Source organism: Mycteria americana, chromosome 1 (assembly GCF_035582795.1).
Source record: "Mycteria americana isolate JAX WOST 10 ecotype Jacksonville Zoo and Gardens chromosome 1, USCA_MyAme_1.0, whole genome shotgun sequence".
NCBI classification, from domain to species: domain Eukaryota; kingdom Metazoa; phylum Chordata; class Aves; order Ciconiiformes; family Ciconiidae; genus Mycteria; species Mycteria americana.
The window spans coordinates 438,350-461,148 of NC_134365.1; the positions used below are offsets into that span (position 1 = coordinate 438,350).

Genomic DNA, 22,799 nt, shown 5'->3' on the forward strand with positions numbered 1-22,799 from the left:
TTTGTTAACTAATTAAAAAAAAAAAAAGTCCACTCAGTTACCGGCAACAGGAATCCCAGCCTGGCAGTAGGACCGTCGTCCACGTTGGGGGTAAGCTGTGCTGCTGTGTGCGTAATCGCACACTCTTTTTTTTTGTCCTGAGATCAAAGTCCTGTAAATCTGCCAACTGGGAATTAAGCCTTATGTTGTATTCCCACCACTGGCACTTGTCTGCCTTACCTGGGAAGGACAGCTTTCCCTTCCAGCCCTGCGTGTTGCTCGGGGCGGGTGGTGAACACCCAGAGGCGGCAGGAGCGAGTTCCCCGGAGGTGTTGGCCCCGACGGACGTACCAGGAGCAGAAGGACTCCTGCATGGTTGGGGCTGCTGATATTTTGGACCAAGACAGGAAAAGAGGAAAAAAAACCACATTTCCTCAGAGGTCTTTGACTTGGAAGGCACCACTGTACTAATGAAGAGAGCTAATTACACAGTAATTTGTGTAGAGATTATCAGCTGGGGCAGAAAGCAGTGCAGCTAACACGCATGAAGCCTGAATGCTGAAGGAGGTGCAGGCAGGGGCCCCGGGGGTGGTGGAGCAGAGCAGGATGATGCAGTGGTGACAGGCAGCAGTGCCGTCATTTGGGCACAGCGCTCCTGCCTCCCCCCTGCCTCCCCGTGCTACCCTGAAGCAGAGGCATCCAGGAGAGAGGAGTCGAGCGTGCTGGCCTCCACGGCCCCTTATGGCCTTCAGGACAGATGTCTCACCGTGTTTCAGCTGTAGGTGGAAGTGTCTTCATGGGGAGGAAATCTGAGAGGACGGCTTTTTGGGAGTGGGTGCTCACCCTTTCAAACTGGGCATTTTTGTGCGTTCTGCAGAGTGCCCAGCCTGTTCTGAGGTGATAGGTAAAAAAGTGAGGAGCGATGGGATACCGGGAATTGTGCAGAATCCTTGTGCTATGGAGAAGACGAGCAGTAACTGCTGTTCGTGGGGCTCTGACACCACGCACAGCCATAGGATACTTGCATAGCCTTGTGACACAAGTTTTATTATTATCAAAGAGTTTACCTCGAGAGCTATTCCCACCGAGGATCGAACGTCCGGTTGCTGGGGCTCGTGTCGTACCATTGGTCTCATTTGCTTGGTGGTTTCTTGCATCTGGAGCTGAATAACTGCTCATCAGCTCTGTTCATTCTGTGTGGTTGCAGTGCAGCCTCAGGAGAACTTAGGAGACAGTAAGGTTTCCCTGTGCTTACTGGTTGCCTCATCACTGTCATCTCGTTGCCAAAGGGCCTTTTCAGTAATCGGTCACAGGAGGTTCCTCGTCTTGTATGGGCGCCTGCCTGATGGTTGGAGGGAGCATCCAGCAGCCTCCAAGGTCGCTGCCTTTGTGCTGGGTCAGGTCCCGAGGCTTGTCCGCAAACCTGCGGTCTCTACCTTTGGGAGGAGCAGCTCTCTTTAACTGCCAAATTCACTTGAGTATGTTTCAGATCGTAGGCAAGCTCAAAGTGAAGATGAAGTTTCTGCTATCAAAGCCACAAGGTTAAGTTACAATTACAAAGCTGAAGAAACAGCCATAGGAAAAAAAGCATAAGATAAGATGATGCAAGTTTAAAATAGACCCGACGTCAGCCTTTTACTTCACCTGTTGCCCAGGGATTTGTTGAGGAGGTTAAGAATCCAGTTTAGTGTCCCCTCTTTGTATGAGGGCGTTTTATAATGGCTCCTGAAGTTTCAAAGCAAGTCCCAAGAAACCCCGCGTCTCTGTGCTAATCGAGGGGATCTCTTGATGTGGTGGGCCTGTTTTTAAGAACTTGTTATCCAGATAATGCTGAGGGAATACTTTTGAGATAGTTTGAGATTTCACTCTGACAGCAGGGACCCCAGGATGCTGACTCTTCTGTTTATTTCTCTTCTGGATGTCAAATGAATTGCCGTTATGAATGTTTTCCAAAGGATGTATCAAAAGCTTATCACTTTTGGGTGATGTGCAGCAGTTTCTCTTGATCTATGGCATTTTTAGACTACATCTAACACATTAATTCACAATCTGTTCCAGAGACCACTGTGTTACAAAGAGTTAGGAAAGCGTGGTGAGCCACGGTAACCTGAAAACGTATGTAACTGCTCTCCTTCTCCGCTTTCTTGCATCAGGGTGGTGCAATTAAGTGACCTTGTAAGTGCTTGAATTCAATTGAGAGGTGCACATCAGCCATTTTCTGGGTAAAATAGGGGTAATATCTGGGCACTCTGGATATAATATATAAATAGGGAACATCCAGAAAGATTGGTAACTATTCTCGCCTCTCTTTTATCTCTCTTGCATTGTGCACATTTTTGCTCTCTTGGGTGCTCCGGGAATGACAGTCATTTTCTCTGTGGCCATAGGAAATGTAGTGGTCACATAATGTAGCGGTCACATCTGACGCATTTTTAAATGTCCCAAAACAATCCAAATCTTTCTTGCAGAGCCTGCTAGCATAAGGTGTGGGGGATCCAGTGGCAGGGAACTAGGAGATGACAGGTGACATCAAACACACATTTGCTGGCAATGGTTTTCATAGCAGAAACCTCAGACGGCTTTGTAACCTCGAAGTGTGCTGCCTAGTCTGCTTTGGACCCCAGTTCATTCTTCAGGTGTAATAAGAAGTGCTGGTTTTGTCTGTAGCTCTTCAGTAGTTTGTATCCTGGCTACCTGAAAGCCATCCTTTTCAGCTGTCGATTGGTGAGGAGTTCAAGCTGATAGTTCCCTGGTTTAATGAGGATGCTCCTGATGTGATTCTCCGTTAAAATCTCCTTGACTCTGAATTCATTTAATCTTCAGAGCACTTTTCGAGACTTCCTTTCTGTTTCTCTAAGCTTTGAGCGAGTAAAAACAAGGCTTAATGGGTTGGGAGAATTTTGCTGTGACAGTGAAGTACCTTCCTGTTTGCTGCGCCATTTACAGTGAAACGGCTCGTGGTTTTTTGAGCACGGGCCAGTCAGGACACCCCAGTTCTTGGAGTGACTTGTATTGTCGCCTTGGCCAATTTCTTTCCTTCTTCCTGTCTCATTTTCCTTATGGGGCTGTGATTTCTCTGTTGCTCTGAGGATGTCAGAAGTTACAGTAGGTAGCATGTTTCCAGGAAATGGTTTTATCAAAGCCCATGTTATGTCTGCGTCCCCCATCAACAATTCTTGTTACAAAGACAGATGCTACCAGTTCGCTGTGTAATTTTTGCAGCACATGGCTGCATGAAGGCCACTGTCTACACTGTCTCTCTTCTGGACATGGGTGAAAGAAGCTTTTGAAGGCTTCTTGAGGTGCTTTCTTCCTCCAGACCATTCCTGACCCCAGACAAATTTTCTGTGCTCTGCCCTTTTGTGTTTCTGCTGCGTTAACATGATATGATGGTCATCCTGGCCTTCCCTTTTTCTGAGCGTCCTGCTCATCCTCATGTACCTGTTTCTTTCTTCCCACAGTGCTGAGTATTGGTGAAGGTGGCTTTTGGGAAGGAACTGTGAAAGGAAGGACTGGCTGGTTCCCGGCAGAATGTGTTGAAGAGGTGCAGATGCGACAGTATGATCCACGGCAAGGTAAGCTGTTTTCTTAGGCTGAGTGTCTCTCAGCAGACACACTGAACAACCCCGGAAATTCAGAAGTATTCATTTTAAATTTCTAGCAGCCTCTGAGTTTGCCCATTCTTTGCAATGGGTGATGGATGCATCTGAAGAATTGTATTGCTCAAGGTGTTAGTTTATGATAGTGAGTGCATTAGCACCCAGCGGTAGACACGCTGATCCATGGTAAGTGTGTGGTACTGTTGTGAGGAGAGCAATCATCGGTCCCTTTTGCAGAGATCGCTGCAGTTGCAGGGTGTTCTGCAGCGATGGAGCAAGAGAGTGTGACTGTTGATCTGAACCTCCAACCCCACATTACGTTGCAGGAGACTCCAAAAGAAAGCAGTAGGTGGATCCTGAGTAATTTACATGTGTTTGTTCTAGTCCAACAGAAAATATTAAAAATGGCTGTGACTCGGCCCTGGCACTCCTGACCCTCCGTCTCCAGCACCAGCCACCACCTAACAGGTATTTGCTGTTCCTGGAGGACAGCGGTGTCAGGAGGAGCTGCAGATTGCATGTCCCAAACAGTATGGTGTTCTTGGAGGTCACCGTGACTTAATGGGTTTCCTGCTGTTGTGGGGTGTATCACCGCAGCTTACCCCTCGTCACTGACAGCGGCCCGGGCAGCGTTCCTCCAGCCTGAGGACTGGGTGGGAAACGCTTCTGGCAAGCCTGAACTTGTCCCGCTGTAAAGCAACTGAAGAGAACATCTGGATTTTTTTCTTTTTTCAATGTAGCACTTAGGAGAGGGGAGAAGTGGTCCTGATTTGGCAGATTCAGTGAAGTTCACTTTGCATATTAAATGCACTTTAAAATTCACACAGCTGGATTCTGGTAAGTGGGGGTTAAACCTTGATTGCGAAGTTGGAAACAAAGTTGCAGAAGAGAAAAGCAAATCAATAAAATATGGTTCTCTGTTTTGCACAACAACTAGTTTTAATTAGTTTCTGGAAGCCCAAACCTACTTATACAGTCTTTTCTTTGCTCTAATCCCATTGCTTCCTGAGAGTTTTAAATGTGTATGTTTGCACCCTCAGGCCTCTCCGTACCAGGATGCTTGGATTCCATAAGTGAGCCACTAACTCTGTGTGTGCTGTGATGAGTATGTGGCAGGTTGCGTGTCCTCTGGGACACTTGTACGTTAGTGGCTAAAGTATTAGGTGCCTTTGGGACCTGGTCTGGTGGCCAGGGAGGGTCTAGTGGGAGTGGATCTCCACCGGTCGCACTGTGAACCTGCACACTGCAGGGTCTCGTCAGCAAAGCTTTTCTCCCCCCGCCTCTGATTTGGTTCAGCTGTTAGCTCACCAGTCTGCAGTTCCAGCTTGGGTTCCCAGTGCTCATGCATATTCTTTCTTAAAATTAGCTTCATATGTGCTTCATCTCACTGCACTGGTGACCTCTGCCTTTGCACTCTCCTGGCCAGAGAAGTGCAAGTGTGGTGCAGGACAAAGACAGGACACTGAGCACGGTGTGGTGAACTCAGCTGTGCTCTGGGCCCATTAGAAGTGAGGCAGATGTTTCAGTTGTGCTGATGGGAAGTGCTTGATGACAGTGAAGGCTTGAATGGGATATTCCTCCTTTTTCAGGGGTGATTAGGGCTGATGAGTTGAGACTTCCACTGATGAGGTTCCACCCTCTGCCCTCTCACGCTGCTTTGGAGCTCTACTCTGGAGCCACTCCAGTGTACAGGGGCTGTTTGCCCTGTCCTTTTGTGGTGCTAAATAAAAAAGAGAGTAGACTAATCGATGTGGCTTATAAACCCTTCCCGTATCTAGGAGTTCATGTTTGCTGGGTGCTTTCTTGGAGAATGTTACGTGTTTGTATTAAATTGAAATTGTGTAGTGAAATGTGAAAAACAGATGGTATTTAGACGCTAAAGCTGGAGCAGAGGTATGAGCATTTTCCTCCAGTTGTCCATACTGTTTATTTGTTGGCATATCTGCCAGTGTGGTTTTGGCTTTTGCCAACTTCTACTTTTCCAGACAAAGTTTGGGCACAGTTTTCAGGTACAGATTGTTTGCAGAAGGTAGTTTGGATAAGACCATCATGTTTGTGCACAGAAGAAAGGTTAGCTGCATAGACATGATGTTGCTCTGCCACTTCTCATCAAGATTACAGAAAGAGAAATGTCTATCTTATGAGTTTAAGTATAGCCCAACAGCTGATCGGGCTGTGCACTGGTGGAAAGGTTTTGGCCTGACTGTACTTTGCTGGGGAACAAAGCCACATCAGGCTTGCGGACATCTCCGACTGTGTTTATTGATTGAGGAAAGTAGCAGGGTTGCACGGCAGATACCTGACTAGACTCTTGTTGGAACAGATTGAAGATGACTGTGACAAGGATGAGAGCAGCTCAGGAAATTCATTGTGATCTTCATTGAAATTCAGAGCGCGCAACTTTCAGGGTTGACATTTTGGAGATGGTATTAGGATGTTCCTTTAACCTGCATGTATTTTCATGCTTTGAGGGAAAAGGCCATGAGCTGCATATTGATCTACCTAAATGAGCCAGGTTCTTCTCTAAGGGTGCCTCTGGGTCAGCACTTCTCTCCTAGGTCCCAGTTCGTGGATGCCGCAATGCTTCTGACTATGAAGGAAGATGTCCTGTTGCTCACCTCTGTTACAGGCCCCAAGGCAGAAACTGAAGTTTCTCACTTCCCAGTGAGGGTCTCCTTAGATATCTCCTGTCTGTGGAACTGAAGTCCTTTGGGGCCTAAACAGAGTTTCTTTGGTAAATAACTCAAACTTTCTGTATCCTCTAAACGTATTTCTTCTGGCCCTACTGAGTTGGAGATCTCTGCTTTTGCCTGTCTTCCCACAGAGATGATCCTTCTTGTATCATCCTGACATCCTGGGAGGAGATCCAAGTTCTAATTATCAATCCCATCCCTTCATTACACACTTTTATTCCTGTCTGCACCTCCTATAATACCATACCCTGTATTCTACTTAAAGTGGTGTGACATTTCTATTGGATTCAGGGAATTAATCTTTTTGTGCCTTCCATGTGGTTGAAACAGGCCTTGTCTTTCTGCCAATATAGGATCAAGCTCTTCAGGTGGTCCTCACAGCTGTTGGTAGTCTGAGATCTGTGGGTGTAAGAACCTGCATGCGAACACCAGCTAGTCAAATCTCCCTGTCTCTGGATCCGTTATGAGACTATGGCATGCAGACTTGCCTTTGGGCAGTGGGAGTGCCTCCCCTCAGATCTCACGCTGCATCGTGTGATTCTGCACAGGAATGTCTTTGCCTCCCTGAGTGGAGGCACTGGTGGAGCTTGGGACTGGAGGGACTGTCCTCCCACTCCCGCTTGTCGAGCAGCCACTTGGAGCTTCATTCACGCTTGCAGAGATGCTGTGGAGTGTCACTAGGGGACATGACAGGTACCATGGCTGGGCAGCACTTGTACAAGTACCCGAGAGACTGCAGATCTATCTCCAAGTGATGTAGGAAGATGATCTTTCATGGTGTGAATGCATGTAGGGCTCTGACTAAAACGGAACAGAAAAAGAGGTTGTTTGTCAGTGACGGTTTTTCAGCATGTCCAGCCCATATGTATATCTACCTGCCATTCTCCTTCCTTTCCTCCTCAGCATGTCCCCAAGGACCACGTAGCTCAGGGTTGAGAGAGCACCAGGTCACTAAGCATGAGTTGCCTGATGTGCATCATCAACGAGGGAAGGAGGCACGTGCCCCTGTGGCTGGTGCTAGAGGAAAGCCATTTGCCTGGAGTGGCGATGCCCCAGGCCCACGCGAGTGGTGGTTCCCAGTGCCGGTAAGTCACCTGCTGTTTGGCCCCTGAAAGCATTGAGAGGAGCAGCGCTCAGTGAAGGGACTCTACCCAAACGTCTGGTCCCTCAGAAATCAAAGTGGCTTTAAACCAAGAAATGAGGGGGGCGTGATTTGGATAGGCTGCTATCTGCATTGCTAGTTTTAGTACAAGAAGAGAAAAATCAGGTAGATGTTGACATATCTTTGCCTAAAGGAACACAAGAGCGGAGGCAAGTGGACAGGTGAAAGCAACAGCAAAGCAGGCAGACTGCTCTGAGAAGAAGCTGTCTTCTCTTCCGATGGAATTGATGGTGGCCAGTAAGATAAGGCTGAGGTATTTGGAATACAAATGCCAGCTCATGAGCGCAGAGGGGAAGAAGCTGAGCCAAGTGGTTTGGTCAGTACAGCAGCTGTTAAGGGTGAGAACAGGCCAGAGCAGCATGTCTGTGCTCTAAGGAAAGGTGGAGGTGATGTTAAAGCTGTGAGTGTCGAAAGTGTGTGTGATGCATGGACTGTGCAGAAACAAAGACAGGACAAAAATGTATACCTTTACATTGCTTTGGAAAATGATGGTGGAAGATATCCTGGTAATAAGGATAAAGTCTAGATTTTTGTATTTGATAAAGAAGAAAAATGTAGTGAAGTAAATGGAATTTACTATTTTCAGTGAGTTAAAATAGAGGTGGAATTTTGAGTGAGTATTTTAAGTCAAAGCTACAAAAACCTGCCCTAAAATGTGTTCCTGGCAAAAGAGAAATCTTGCAGGTAGGGAATCCAAATGCGATTGTCCCTAGGCCTGTAGGAATAAGCAGAGCTCTCAAAGAACGAAGACTAAGATTCATCTGCAAAAAAATCTGTGTCGGGGGATCTGAAATCAGAAATGTAAGATGCAACTTGCCAAAAACTTGGCTGAGCTAGACCTTGAGAATGTAGCTGTACAAATAAAAGAGTAAGGAAAGAGGATGTAGAGCTATTAAGCAACAAGAATGAGAGAAGATCAAAGCTAATGAGATAAAGGTCCAAATCTACCAGAACAGCTCCCTGTCAAGACGGGCATGATGTTGGATGGATGGGCTATGGTGGGACTGAGACTGCCTGCTGGGGAGCACTATGTCAGAGCCCTGAGGGCACTAATATGTCTTAATGTCCCTGACCAGCTTCACCTGGGATCTCCTCCCACACCACTGGTCCCAGGAGCTCTATTTAAGCTCAAACTGTGGCTTTCAGTCCCTGCCTGAGCTATGTTGGAGGAGTCCTGGTCTCCAGCTCAGTCATAGTCATGCCCATGGCTGGCCATGGACCCTCTTGGTCCAGACCCCAACCCATGGACTGATTTCCCAGCTTGACCTCAGACCTGCCTCGTGAACACTGGGCAGGTCCACAGTCATTAGACCTGGCCTTAACCCCGACCTGCAGACTGGCTTCCTGGCTTGTCTTGAGACCTGCCCCTTCGCTGTGCTACTGCCTCATGAGCTGGACTCCTGGTTGGACCTGGCCACCATCTCTGGGTCTGTACTGCTGGCCTTGCTTGAGTCGTGGCCAGCGAGGCCCCTGCCGTGACGGCTGTGGGGTCTTCTGTGTTCCTGGCCCCCCTCCCTTTGGGGGTAGCCCTGCCCTTGCAGCCCCCAACAAACCAATGACACCAGCGTTCTGAAAAAATAATACGAAAAACTACTGGCACATTAGCAAAGATTTCAATGAGGTAACGGTGAACCTTGTGTGTGGGAGTGCTCTGGGCAGCCCCAGTCAAGGTGCTCCACGTTTGCTGGTGCAAAAGTGTTTAAAGCAGATTTTGAAGGAAGAGAGAGATGGAGGAAGATGGGAAAAGGGGTAGGACAGAACAGTGTTTATCCAGGAACGTTTTTGTGCTAAAGGAGATTGATTGGCTGTGTTGGCTATGGAAATGCCGTTGTTCCAGCTTGCTTAGATTTCAGGACAGTGTCATGTGGGAAATTATTAGTAAAGCTGGAGGAAATTTGTCATCTGTCACTAGCTGATTAACGATTTCACCTATTACATGCTTTCACTAATAGCTGTGGCCAAAAGAAAACCAAAATGTGCTGCTAATGTTTCCTTGTGACGTTTTATGAGGTGAGAACGTTTTACTTTCGGAGCTGGATGAGTTGGCGTAACAGAAATAGGATGAAATTCGGTAGGATAAAATGCAGGATCTTGCACTTAACGGAAAATCTTCTCGATAGTTGCAAGCTAACGTTTTACTTCTTGAAGCAACAGGAGGAGGCATATTAGTGGTTCAGGAGATGATGACTGTAGCGTTACGTGTCTGCGAACAAGGCAGACGTGAACCTGGGATGTCTTGTACAAGGCATTTCCAGTATGTGGGAGGTGTTAGGGCTACGGCACGGGGAGCTGTTAACATCTGATCTGGAGTTGATTGCCATTCTGATCACTGTCTGCAGGAAACGGGGTTCACATCACTCTTGTTCTCCTCGTGTGCACACGCTTGCTGTTGGGAGCTGTGCTGCTCTCATAAGAGAAATCCAAAGTGTGGGCAGCCTCCGTATGCTCGGCGAGGAACTGAAGCCTCAAGGGTGGGATCCCTTCTTGGATAGGAATTGAGTAACGGCTCGTAGGGCTGGGACTCTGTACATGCTAAGCTTGCACACACAAATCTCAGTAATATCATTAGGGAGTATTTGCAATATATGAAATTAAATAGGAGTATTAATTTTTCAGGACCTAGTTTGTCAAGTGTTGGACAACTTTCTGCTGAAGTTGGCACTGGAATGGCTGCGCCTCCGCTTTGAACACAACTCATTCTTGCTTTGGGTTAATTACAGAGTAGTCCTGAGTCTGCGGTCCAGGGAAGTGTTGGGAGAAGGACTTGCAACTTTGGTTAAAATTGCAGAGGAACATTTGGTAACTGTAGTTAAGACAAAATAGCTGTTTGGGATAGGTTGCAGGCACTGTAAAATGTGCATTTACTTATTCTACCTTGAAATGTGGCAGTACTGTGGTAGTGTCAGCATCCAATTTGGGCTCATTTCACCCTCAGCTATCATCTCTCTCTCCCCGACCCTCACTCCCTTGCATTTTTCAAAATCGCCTTTTGCGGCAGATCCTGACTGTCTCTCCCACCTGATTTCAGTGGTGGGACAGACCTTACCTGCCATAGAGACCTCGCCGATCTCTCAGGAAGAGACACCCAGAAATTAAAGGACATGTTTGGGGCTGTGAAGCAGAATGCGCCAAATGCTTCAACGCATATGTGCGAGCAGCCTGTTGTCGCAGTAACTCGTCCGTGGACTGAGAGAAGGTGTGAGAATGGAGCATAAGCTCCCCTGTGCACTGCAAGCCTGGAAGCTGGCCTTGGTAGAAATCCAAGACTGTTGGGTATCACCTTGCTACTATTTGCCTCGCTCAAGTTGTGTTTGTTTGAAGAGATGCTTTACCGTCTCCTCTAGGAAACATTCTGTGCTGTTTATCTGCTTCCATGTACAAATCTGCCTTTGTGGAGAGAAATGTAGGGAAGCTCTTTGCAAGCTTAATTAGGCTGCAGTCTGAACTGGTGGGCTGAAGAGCACTTGCAGACATATGGGGTCTGGGTTTTCCTGCGGCTGCTTCCCCACCGTTCAGGGACGTACAGCTGTCTCCTCCCTCTGAAGCAGCTGAGACCTGGGATGCTCTGGCAGTGCCCAGGTTCAGACAGGTACAGGACCTGGAGGTGGGTGCGCTGCAGATACGCCTGCTTTCCGGGGTAGGGCTTCTTGAAGGATGGGCACGTCTTCGGCACTGGGAGACGCAGGGGTGTAGCCACACAGACTGGGAAGGTGCCGACACCGGCTGTGGTCGGGGCTGTGGAGAGCGTGTTGTGGGGGGCTGGGACCGACTAAGAGCTACGGCTGATCCTGGATGTGCCATCGCCGTGGCACGAGTATCTTCTTCATCAGAGCTTTCCCTTTGTATCTCACTTCGATTCCTGTGGAAGGATTTGGGAGTCAGTGGTGTCCCGGGAACCATCTGTTTTGCATGGCAGAGACCTCTCTCCTGCTCCTTGACTGCCCACCTGTTTGTGGCAGGATTTCCAGTTGTTTTCCATCATCATAGCATCTAAATTACTATTACATGAAACCAGATTAACCGAGTTCCTAGTGGACTTAGTCTTTAACATTGCTTCTTTTTCTGAGAAAAGAAAAACAATTTTAAGGGTGGAATACCCCCCCTCGTATGACGGGGCTGCATTTGGTTACTTCCTGGGTACCTGCGGGTAGCAGTGGAGGTGGTGGAAGTGTTACCACTTCTTCCTGTTGTGGAAAGGCTTTTTGAAGAACAAATTAGGAGTTTGAATGACCTTTTGATCAAGAAACGAGTTTCTTATGTAAGAGATGTTTTGAAATTGAAATAACAATTATTGGGTACTTCAAATTATTTACAAGTCTAATAGTGAGAGCACCTTGCTGGTTGGGCCTGTCCCCTCACAGTCTCTCCTGGTGGCCAGTGTAGATATTCGAAGAGCAGATGGTATAACAATGGGATTTAGAAAAAAATGGTTAGTATCACTGTTCCCGAATCATCCATTCCTGTGTTGTGTAAGAGAGGTCAGAAGTAGTTTCCAGCCTGGTACATCAGAGGCACTGGAGCACATCACCACTGAAGAAGATGAAGTGTTGGTGCACGTGCTTGGCCCCAAGTGGTCTGAACATGGACGACGTCGTCCAGAGTCCAACCTGAGCCTGCCTTCTGTTGGAGAGCAGGACTGTTTCTGTCCCGGCTGCTTGGGCTTGGGACGGGAGGTTGCAGAAGTCGTTGGCTGTTTCTTTTGGTAGAGGGCACTGTTGTTCTTCACTCGTCTCTGATGCCAACCTCAGGTGATGCAAACGCGGAGGTTGCAGAGGAGGGGGAGGATTGTGGAGGATTTTGGTACCTTAATGAAATACAGCTCCCTAATTTCCTGCGGTGAATTGATAGTCTCCCTCCTGGAGGTCTGCACCAGCCTTTGGGGAGGTTGGCTTGTTTTGTTATGGCACCCATTTCGTAACTGTATCTCTGTGTGTCCTGCATGTGAAGGAACAAGTTATCTCTTCGGCCTTCTCTTTTGTTTTCTTGGTATGTTATGGAGTCTGCCTCGACTGACGGTGATCCTCCTCTGGACAACTTTATCCTAAAGCGAGACTGGGGTGGTATTGAACTAATGGGGGATATAACCTCATCCACAGGGAGACTGGATGGTGTGTGGAGCGATGGCACGGAGTTGTGGCCGTGCAGCTGAGATGCCGTTGGTGTCCCCTGTGGCCATTTGTGTGGGTTGGGTGTTGTTGGTTGTAGGCGTTTGTATGTAGCACCCGCATCCCTTGTTGTAACTTAGCGGTCATTGCTTTTGACAAATACCTTGCTTTTTGAAGAAAGACTGCAGTAGGAGAGGAAGTATGGACAGGAGGAAATGAAAAAATTCAGTCAGCCTAACTTCCCAGGGCTGGAAAGGAGAAGCCCTGGCTGAGCAGCAAGCACCAAGTCCGCACACTGTGGCTTTTCTGAGCAGGTTTTTTGAGAGTCTCTGCGTGTGGGGAAGGAGCTCCTAAGGAGACATCTGCCTCAGAGCAGCAGGCTGGGAGTCAAAGCGGTGCAAGCCCAGCCTCAGGAGCTGGAGCACCATCCCGAGAGCCACTGCGGGAAGGAACGTCTCTTTTACTTTTCCAGCTCTTCAATGTGACGTTGCAGAATGATCAGCGAGAAGATGGACATGCAAACGCTCCACTGCAGCTGCGCTGGGGAGCAGATCTGCACCTCGGCGCTGAGTGACGAGCGCGTGCGCTTGGTGACGAGCTCAGAGGCGGCTTTCTTGGAGGATACCGAGTGACAGCTCGCGTGCTGGGCGCAGCTGGGGAGCACCGCAAGTGCTGCAAGCTGCCCTGCTGTGACTCTGCATTGCACCTTCTGACCTTAAGTTCAGTCCCCTCCTTTAGTCTGTACACTTAATGGTCCTGGGGAAAGACTTCAGCATGAACTGAGCTGGAACCCTGCTTGGCCTGCTGGCCACCAAGTCATCGTGTGTGACCCAGCCAGCATGCCCTCAGTGCTCAGACTTCACCCAGGTAGACAGGCAACCTGAAGAAACCTCTGAGCTTGGGACAGAAGGAGCAAGGGAAGCAGGGGAGCAAAAGCATGGAGTGACCAGCATGGATTTACCATGCACGAATCGTGCCTGGCATGCCTAATGGCCTCTGCGTTGGGATAGCTGTCTCTGTGCACAAGGAGAGGCCCGTGGTTGTTGTACGCCTTGGCTTTCTTCAAAGCCTTTGACGCAATCTCCTGTACTATCCTTATAGCCGTTTACTTCCACGCTAAGAGTGGTGGTAAGAGTAGATCTGCGGCCTAAAGTAGCTTCCTTGTTAACAGTCAGAGAAATGTGTCTGCTTTTACCACAGTCTCTTGGCTGAAGAGAGATGACTCTTCCCATTTGGCCGCTCGTAAGGTGACAATTCCCTGTCAGAAGGGGAAATCAGAATTTCCTCATCTGCAGCGAGGAAGCGTGTGTTGAGCTTTCTGCAGCTGACTGCTGTCCCGGCTGGAGTTATGCATGCAGCACAGGAACACACGGGAGCATGTGCAGAAAGGGCTGAAGACCTGATGACAATAGAGCTGTAGATTATGGAGCATTGATCGACACGGCCAGCCAGCTGCTGCTGGAAAAGCATGCAAATTAAATCCATCTTCCAAGAGCTCAGATAACCTCTCATCCCCCGCGGGCCTGGTGCACCGTCCAGCCTTCCAAGCAGAGCTGCGCTCCCCTCCATCACTTGTCATGCACGAGGTGGGAACGAGTCCTCTGGCTACTTCTATACCAGCATTGTAAAAATCCTCTTAATTTCTCTTTCACTTTTCTGACTTCCTTCCAAGCCTGATCCTGTCTCCATTATATTGCTGCCTATGTGAGGCTTCTTCTCTGGCTGTGCTGCCTTTAACCTTGATCCTCTTTGTTTCTCTGAACTTTCCTCCTGTCTTAATTAATCTGCTGCTCTGCTGCAAGCTTCCTCTTGCGGTCAGGAATAAAGGTCAATGTTATGAATATCCCAAGGTGCTGCTTAGGTTTTAAAGCTAACATCTATTAGATTTGCTGATTTTTCCCCTTCTCAAAGTGGGAATGTGAAAGTTTTGACACTAGATTCTTTCCAGATTCGCTTTTCCTTAACATTTCTGATAACAGAACACTTCATACTGTTTTGACCACTTAGCAACAAAACCCATATGTGTATCATGAGTAGGTTAGTGGTCAGGTTTAGGTACTACAAATGTTCTGGGCATGAACTGAACACCCATGTTCCTTAAAGTGATGGGTGTAAGAGTACTGAGGTCAAGCAGGTGTATCGAGGAACAGTACAAAGTACCAAGGTTTCCCGTGCCAGTTACGTATGAACCTCTTATCAGTGCCTTGGCACTCTTAGCCCCTTTATCTCACTTGCACCGTGTCTCCAAGGAGTAAGGACGTGGTTGTCCTAAAGCACTCTTAGGCTGACATTTGAGCTGTTCAGAATGCAAGGGAATTTGAAATACAAAAAAAAGCAGTTGCTTAAAGTGGTTTCTCCTGGGCTGATTTGTTTAGGTCTGTAAAAGAAAAAAAAAGTCTGTAGCATGACTTAGTTTAAAAAAAAAAAAAAAAAAACCACCTCATTGCTATTTGGCCTCCTGCAGAAAGAATTTAGACTCAGCAGAATAGTTTTATTGACGCTACAGAGCATAAAGAACAAGAGACTCCCTGGAGCAAAGATTTGCACTGCTGCTCCTTGTAGCCTGGAAGGAGAGGAGATTCTGGCCGTAGGCTCTAAATGGAGTAATTCTGAATTCTGCATCTCTCTTGTTTCAGCAAAGTGCTAGTCTGCACAGGGTGGACTCAGGCTTATCTGTACCTTACTCCAGAATTCTTGAAAGGAGTTAGTCCTTTTTGTTGTCATCGGGACGCTTGACCGCTGGCTGGTTGGTGTTTCAGCTCTGGTATTTCTGCTGGTCTGTTGATGCTCTGCAAGTTGCTGTAGTTAGTGTCTTCTGATCATTTTTGTTTCAGGCCGGTTTGTGTTTTAGTCATTTCTGGCACTGTTTGATATTAGCTCAGACAGTGAGTTAGTATTTCTGTCTTTTTTTAAGCAACTGTATCATTATTAGTTGCTAATATCTTCTGGTACTCTTCTTTTGTACTGTGCACTTCCAATTGTTTCGGTAGCTCAACAGTCTTAAAAGAAATGGATACAAATCCTTTCTATATCTATTTCCCTACTTTTCTCAGGTAACTTTTTCATTTCTTATCTTCTGGAGCTTGCAAGAAGCGTTTGTCCAGCTTCAGGCTGCTGGGCAGCGGGTGAATGGTAGAGGCCTTGCTCTTAATTAGGCGCCCGTCCTCAGAGCTGGCTGCACAGTCTGAATCCCGACGTCTGCGTATGTGAAAAGTGATTCATTGCCCTTGAAGTTTGCTGCAGGAAGCTTTTCGGTTCAGGCAGCTCAAGGTCAAATTAGAGGGGTCCGAGTCTGAGGCCTTCAGTAGTGCTTGCCATTAGCCATTAGCCACGGGGGAACCCGGGTAGCGAGGGTGGTCCTGCTGGGGCCGGGTGTCTCACTGTTAAGCGTGGAGCATTGGTTAAGGTCAGTTTTCTCTTAGGCAACCTGGATCTGCTCTGTAACTTTGTAATTGGTTTGTGATACGTGCTCCGAAGGTGAAACACAATCCAGCATTGCTGTTACGTTCCAGGTGACCCGTTTGAGTAGCATCAAAATGAGTGACCGAATCAAATTTTAAATAATCAAGTTCTTACTGGCTTTTACATGTACCTCAAGATCGGTGTCAGCTTTCATGCCGTAACTACAAGAGCCGTCCCCACTCATCCTTTGACACTTGTCACCGACTCAGCTTTCTTCTGCTCTTCAGTTACTTGCTCTGTGTTCCAGGACTTACTGAAAATGTTATTCCAGGGAGATCATCAGTGAGATCCTTAAAAGATCCTGGCTAAGAACTCTTACCTAGAACTGCTAATTTTAAGGTACTCACCTCTCATAGTTGTTGTTCAGCATCTCCTGTAGTTACCACTAGAATAAGAACTACATAGACAGTAGGCATCATCTTTTCTATGTATGAGGGGAAAAAAAGAAGTCTCTCTTAAATAGTTTAGCCTTAACAGCATTATTTTTCGGTACTGTAATAGATGAGCACCACTGCTGGCATATAAAGACCAGTAAGTCTGATTTCTTTTTCTTTTTTTTTTCATCTTGCAAATCAGTGAAGACTAGAATAAAGCAATATTTTATTGACTCTTCCTCATTTTAAAACCTTTTTAGGGGGAAGTCCACTAGATGTCCTACAAGTCTTTGAAGTAGTCAATGACCACTGGGACGAGGATTGATATAGTATACCAGCGCTTTCAAAAAGCTGTTAAGTAGGCTTTCTCAAACTCTGCTTTAAAAAAAAAAACAACTGGTTGAAACATAAGAAGCAAAGGCTAGAAATAAGCAGGCAAGTTCTACAGCAGATGGAGATTGCCAGTGGTGGGCCACAAGACTGCTTCCAGATGAGGAGAGACTGAATTAAAGAGGCAAGTGTGGGGAGATTGTCAGGAGAATACAATGGGGGTCTGAGAAGGTATGGAGAAGTTCAGTGATTTATTGTTTGTCTAAATGTGAGAATTAAGGGACAGTCAATGAAATTAAGCAGCAAGCTTAACTCCACCAAATGAACTATTTCCACACAGCGCACAGTTGTGGATCTCATTGCCACAGTTAGTGCAGATTGAAGGCTCCAAGAGGAGGTGAGGCAAATCCGTGGAGGCTGTGTTCTTTAGGTTTAGTAGAGTAATGATTCTGTTACTCGTGCTGCTGAGGGGGAAAAATGAAGCCTTTGCTAGCACACTCTTTGTTCAGAGCATCTGCACTGACAACTGCTGTTTGCCAGCATGCAAAGCCTCCCCGAAACCATACTGCTGAAAGGTCTTCCTCCAGAACCTTCCCATCTGGGAAGTCTTTTAAGTCACTGTGGAGAATGAGAGCACCCCAATCTTTGGTGCAAGTCCCAAAGACAGCGGGTCTGGTGCCAAGGACTAAGCCAAAGAACAAGGGTCATAACTGTTCCAGATCTTTATCAGCACCCTGAGTGAGGAGACCTGATGAAACCTTTCCACTGACTTCCCTCTGCACCGTGTTCTTGGCACACAATGGATCAGCGACATGTTATTGATCCTCATCAGGCTTAAGGTTCCCTCTACACCCAGTTTTCATATTACTACTCAAGTTGGAGGATGCCATATCATCAGTGCTTTTGTTTCTTGTTGCTGAATCCTAGAGTAATGGCCAATCTTTTGCTAAGCCAGATCTAGAAGAGGTCATTAATGATGCCTTTTTGGTCCCTCAGCCGTCATGCTTACAACTGAAGGACCTCTCTCTGTCCATTGCTCTCCTGCTCCTTCTGCAGCAGGAGTGTAATGTTGGAGGATCGGCAGACAGAAACACAAATGATCCTCCCCAGACTTGCTCTGGTTGTAATGCCTGCACTGCTTGCAGTGTCACCATCCCCAGTGGCCACCCATATCTCCAGAATCTCCATTCTCTGTAGCTGGCACCAAGTTCCAAGTTGGTTGTGCTGTCAGTGGGTTTCCTAGCTTGGCAATGAGCTTGTGCAGGGGGACAAATCTCACTTGCCAGCTTCCCCTCTTTACTCTTTGTGATCCCCTCTCTTGGCTGGGTGTTGGGACAGTACTCTTCAAAGAGCAGCTTGTCACAGAGGCGTGATTCCCTCATGGGAAGAGTGCTCTCCATTCTCTGTGGGGTCTACTGAATATCATTTCAAGGCCTCTTCAGCAGGATGTCAGATTTCTTGCATCTTTGCACACTCTGAGCAGTGTGAACATATGTGCTCTTGGATGTCTGTCACCATATAGCTCCTGTTAAAGTGACCCTGTCCCTCAGTGAGGTCATAACAGATCTGCTATGGCCATCTGGCACTTCCCTACCCCTGCTAAAGCCTGCACCTCTAAAAATAGACCTAGTACCAGAATCCAAGAAAGAACTTGGATTCCCATTATGTACCTTACTTTGATGGTTCTGACTACCACTTGAAGGTCTAGTTAAGCAAAGTCTTTAGGTCAGGACTCAAGAAAATTAGATACTGTGGGCAAAAGAGCATACTGCAGAGGCATTCCTATTTTTCCATTTTGCCAGATGACCAGACACACTTCATTTGCAAGGTATGCCACCCTTGGATAGCTTGGCTATGTTGGCATCCACTTACTCTGTGAACTCCAGAAAGAACATGACAGGCTTTGGTTAAAATCCAGCTCATAACCAGAACTTCAGTGCAGGCTGCCCTGAGTGTTGTGGGCACTAAAACGTCCACAGGCCTGGCCATCATTGTGTCTTCAGTGTGATCCTTTTGACTCTGGAGACCTTACTCTCCTAGAAACACCCGATTTTTGGTGTGACTTCCTCTCTGTGGTGTCATCTTTCTGTTGAGGACAGATGCAATGCTGCATTCATAGGAGGGCTGCAGTTCTGCCCATGTGCGCAGGGACAAAGAATTCAGCCTGTTGGCGTGGGTCAACACCGGGTGTGCTTTGGTGAGTTGAATTGTCCGCATGAAAGGTTTCTGCAGGCAGCTTTCCCTGGCAGACGTGGGGACATTGGTTCTGTTTGCAGAGGGCAAGGATGAGAAGCATACATATGACTGAAGTGCTTTTCTCCCGTTAGAGTGCTGCAGCTGGCAGGTGTGGAGATGGTTGTGCATTTGGCCATAAAAGGTTCCTCTGTAGTGTACAATGGTGTAAAAGGCAGATGTTGCATCCCCTGGAGGGTAGCTCCTGCCATACACCTCGGTGAAGAGCTTTGCTCTGTCTTCTCAGTAACCTTCTCATGTGTCCAGGGAGACAGCCGTTATGTCCTCCCGAAGCTGTCTCCTCGGCGCTAGGCAAAGCCCAATGGCCAGCAGGGCCGCCTCGGTCTTATGGCAGGTGGCTCCTCAGTGCTGCAACGGATGAACACCTCTCTCCTCTGCTTCACCTGGCCCAGGTTTACTGGTCTCAGTGAGGATGCTTTTATTCCAGCTTGGTGTTGTTCAGACACGGGAGAAGGAAGCCCCTCTCTGTCGCAGTGCTGTCATACGCAGAACTTCAGGGCTTGTGCGACCCTTGAGCCATGTCACCCTGTTGTGCAGAGTGCTGAAGGCCGAGATGGTAAAAGGGTAAAGCAGTGTCAAGCACTGCCGTGCCATTTGCTGAACCCTAAAGATCTGGGAAGGTGAGAAAAACATGTGAATGTGTAAACAAAATGCTGCTCGGTGGCACCTCTGCACGGTCCCATAGAGACGCTGCAGCTGTGTTACTGGTGGAGTTGCCCTGGTTTCAGAGTGCTCGTCAGTGGGAGGGTAGCCCTCACTGGGAAGCTCTCCACTGAAAATTGGTTCGTATTTCACCTGTGTTGCGAACCATGGAGAAGGAGCATACCGAGTGCGTGCCATGCCTGTCCGCTGCTGCCTCTGAGCAGCTTTGCCCAGTTTCTGTTGCTTACAACAGCGGCGTCCCTAGTGATGCCTCTCTACGTTCCGCACATAACGTGTCCATCAAAACCAGGTGATATTAATGTTCTTGATAAAGGGCAGCTTCTCTTCATACTTGTGGACCAAGAGTTGCTGCTGGGAACTGATAGCGTCCTGTAAACCTGGGCTGTTTTCATGGGCTGGTTCTGTCCTGACATGATAGCAGCTATCACGGGTCTGGACAGGGCATTCACCTTGTCTGTCTGGGTGCACGTGCTGTCACGTCTTAGTCGTCTGATGGGAAGGAAGGCTTTCTACTGCCTCTCGTTATGTGGAGAAGCTGATACAGTCCATGGGGGGGGTGTGGGTATCGGCTTCCCTTGCGTGGGACTGGCACCTCACATAACTTGGACTTTGCTAAAGGTGCTTGAAAACAGCTTACATGAAATCAGCAATGAGGTGTGGAGTGAGAAGCAGGAGGGAGAGAGAAATAAGAGGAAAGATTGAAGTTGTGAGGGAGTATGGACAGAGGAGTCACTGAGAACGGGAGGGGGACCTGCACTAGGTTGTCTCAATAAGCATTCTGTCATATATAGTATACATACGCGTGTGTGTAAGCCTATATGTACATGTGTGTGTGTACGTGTATATCTCCACGGGGATTTGGGGTAAGGGGTGTCTTTTTTTACATGCAGACCTTGGATGATACAAGCAGAAATACAGCCAGCTCCAGAGCGGGTGACTATTTCCTGCCTCTTGGCCATAAATTCTCCTCACCGCATACCCCAGATGCATGTGACAGAGTTACCCTAGGAAAATTTATAGCCTGGAAAACTTCACAGACCTAAGGAGATCTGCGAGTGCTTTTTCTGTCAGAGAAGGGTGGTATTTAGCACCTCTCCAGTCAGTCAGAAATCCTCCTGTCAGCTGTTAGGACTTCTTCTGGGGCTCATGTATGCCAGAGACTCATGGGTTGGGTCTATGCAAGGGAACAGCTGTAGGATTTCTTAATGAAGTCTTTCAGAAAAAACCTGGAGGTGGGACAGACAGTCTGGGTAAAAGGTACTGGTTTGGGGAGTGTTGGGTGTGGGTGCTGGTCTGTGCAACCCTGAGGTGTGGGTGCTGGTGTGTGCACCCCTGAGATACGGGTCTGCTGCTGAAGTGAGAGAGACTGGGGAAGCTGGCCTGAAGAACTTTGGGTCTGGAGATAAGCAGTGTACTGCCGCTGTCCCTGCTAAGGAGCACTGCGCTGCTTCGGCCGTTCTTTCTTCATCCCTGTGCCTGGAGCCTCCTGTCTCATCCATGAGCAGGTCCCTGCTGTGTGTCCTGCTCTTCTTTGGGCCTCCTGAGGCTCAGGGCAGTTGCTCGCTGGAAAGCACTAGTATCCTGTGCTGGACCGTAGCTGGTGGCAATAGCAGAGGCTGAGGTGGGCGATCAGGTTGTGACTATCTTCTTGCTGTCAGCCACTGCCTCACACTTCTGCCTGCTCTTTCCCATGCTCTCCACCCTGTGTCCTTCCCGTGAGGACCCTGAAGCACCGCAGGCAACAGGCCCCCCAAGTTCAGGGTGAAGAGCGGCAGAGGAATCGCAAAAGGTGCGTGCTACGTGTGATGGGAGCAAGCGCCGAAGGGACCCGGTGGGAAGGGGCTGGGAGGGATGGGAGGGAAACTGTGGGTGACCTCTGCTCTTTCTGGTGCCCTTCTGCATCTCTTTTTTGAGACCTGCAATGCATCCACCTTATTTTTGGGTGCCCAGACTGCATTTGAAACAGTACTTTGGAGCCCATATTACAAAATGGAAATTACTGATCCATCGATGTCTCACCGGAACACTACGGCTGGAGTCTGGTGAGTTTGTCTATGGCCCATCTCCACTTCTGAAAAGCTTGGTATGAAGAGCGAAAGCTTCCTGTGTTCCCTGCTGCCCATACGTCCCCAAGACACAGATCTGTTAGTGCAAATCGAGGATGTTAGAAGCAGAGGGAGATTTTTTTCTCCAAAAAAGAAAGAAATGGAAAATGAGGAACTGGAGAAGCCCGACATAAAGGGTTCTGGTTAAGGTTTAGGTAACCTCAATTCTGGCATTTCTTAACTGTGTTCAAAGCAGGCACCGCCTGCTTCGGAGAAATATGCTTGACCTGACCACATACCTCACAGGCAGACAGGCAAAACTCTGACCTGTTTCTCCCTCGCCGTGCCTGGTGCCAGTCGGTGCTCTCCCCTGCTGCCTCTGTCCCTCTGGTTGGCACCATGCTGCCCGACGTGTCTCCGACCTGCCTTTTCCCTGGAGCTGCAAGAGCAGCTCTGGCTTACCCTGTGTGTTCTCAGCACTTGGTTTCAGGGTTGGGGTTCCCTGTAATGGTGGGACAGTAACGTGTTGTGCAGGTGTTCAGAGCAAAAACGCCTGTCCCGTGCTGTGCTGAGGAATTCGGTCCCCTGCGGTGTCAACAGCGCCGTGGTCCCCATAACAGGGGGGTGGCCCCTGGGGCTTTGTGTGCCACACGGATGGCTCTGGCTCCTGTCCCTGGAGGGGAGAGCGGTCTGGAGGGGGGTGCCGTGTGCCAGGCAGCAGGTGGAGATGTGGCAAAGTAACCCAGGCTGTCAGTACCGACGGTGTTTGCGTGGGTCTTCACACTTGGGTAGGGTCCCTGTGCTTCCGAGTCCCGCGTTTGCTGTGCATGGTCTGGGGTCAGGAGCCCAAACCGACCTGCGCTGGGTCATGGCTCTGAGGCCTCCTGCTGCCGGCCTTCTGGACAGCAGGGAGATGGTGTTGCTCAGGTCCCCGTCTGTCCTAGCACGGAGGCGTTGGTGCGGGACTGGCAGGCTCTACCCTAGGATTTGGCTGTGGAAACCATTGGCACAAATGATCTTCCCTGGAGGTAACTAGCAGCTTGTGGGAGTTCATGATCCTCATAGACTTGTTGTATATCTATTTAAAAAAGAAACCCAAGCAAAACAACAAACCAGAATCAGAAAAAATCCATA

General features: G+C 48.3%; 1 protein-coding gene across 5 annotated transcripts in view; it reads left to right on the forward strand.

Annotated features, from left to right (window-relative positions):
• The window catches only part of SHANK3 (SH3 and multiple ankyrin repeat domains 3), a 372,706-nt gene that overhangs the window by 215,057 nt on the left and 134,850 nt on the right, over nt 1–22,799 (forward strand). For all 5 annotated transcript variants that reach the window (XM_075506645.1, XM_075506615.1, XM_075506886.1 and 2 more), the window contains exon 13: nt 3,441–3,554. In XM_075506645.1, coding sequence (XP_075362760.1) covers nt 3,441–3,554 — 114 coding nt within the window. The remainder of the gene's footprint in view (nt 1–3,440; nt 3,555–22,799) is intronic.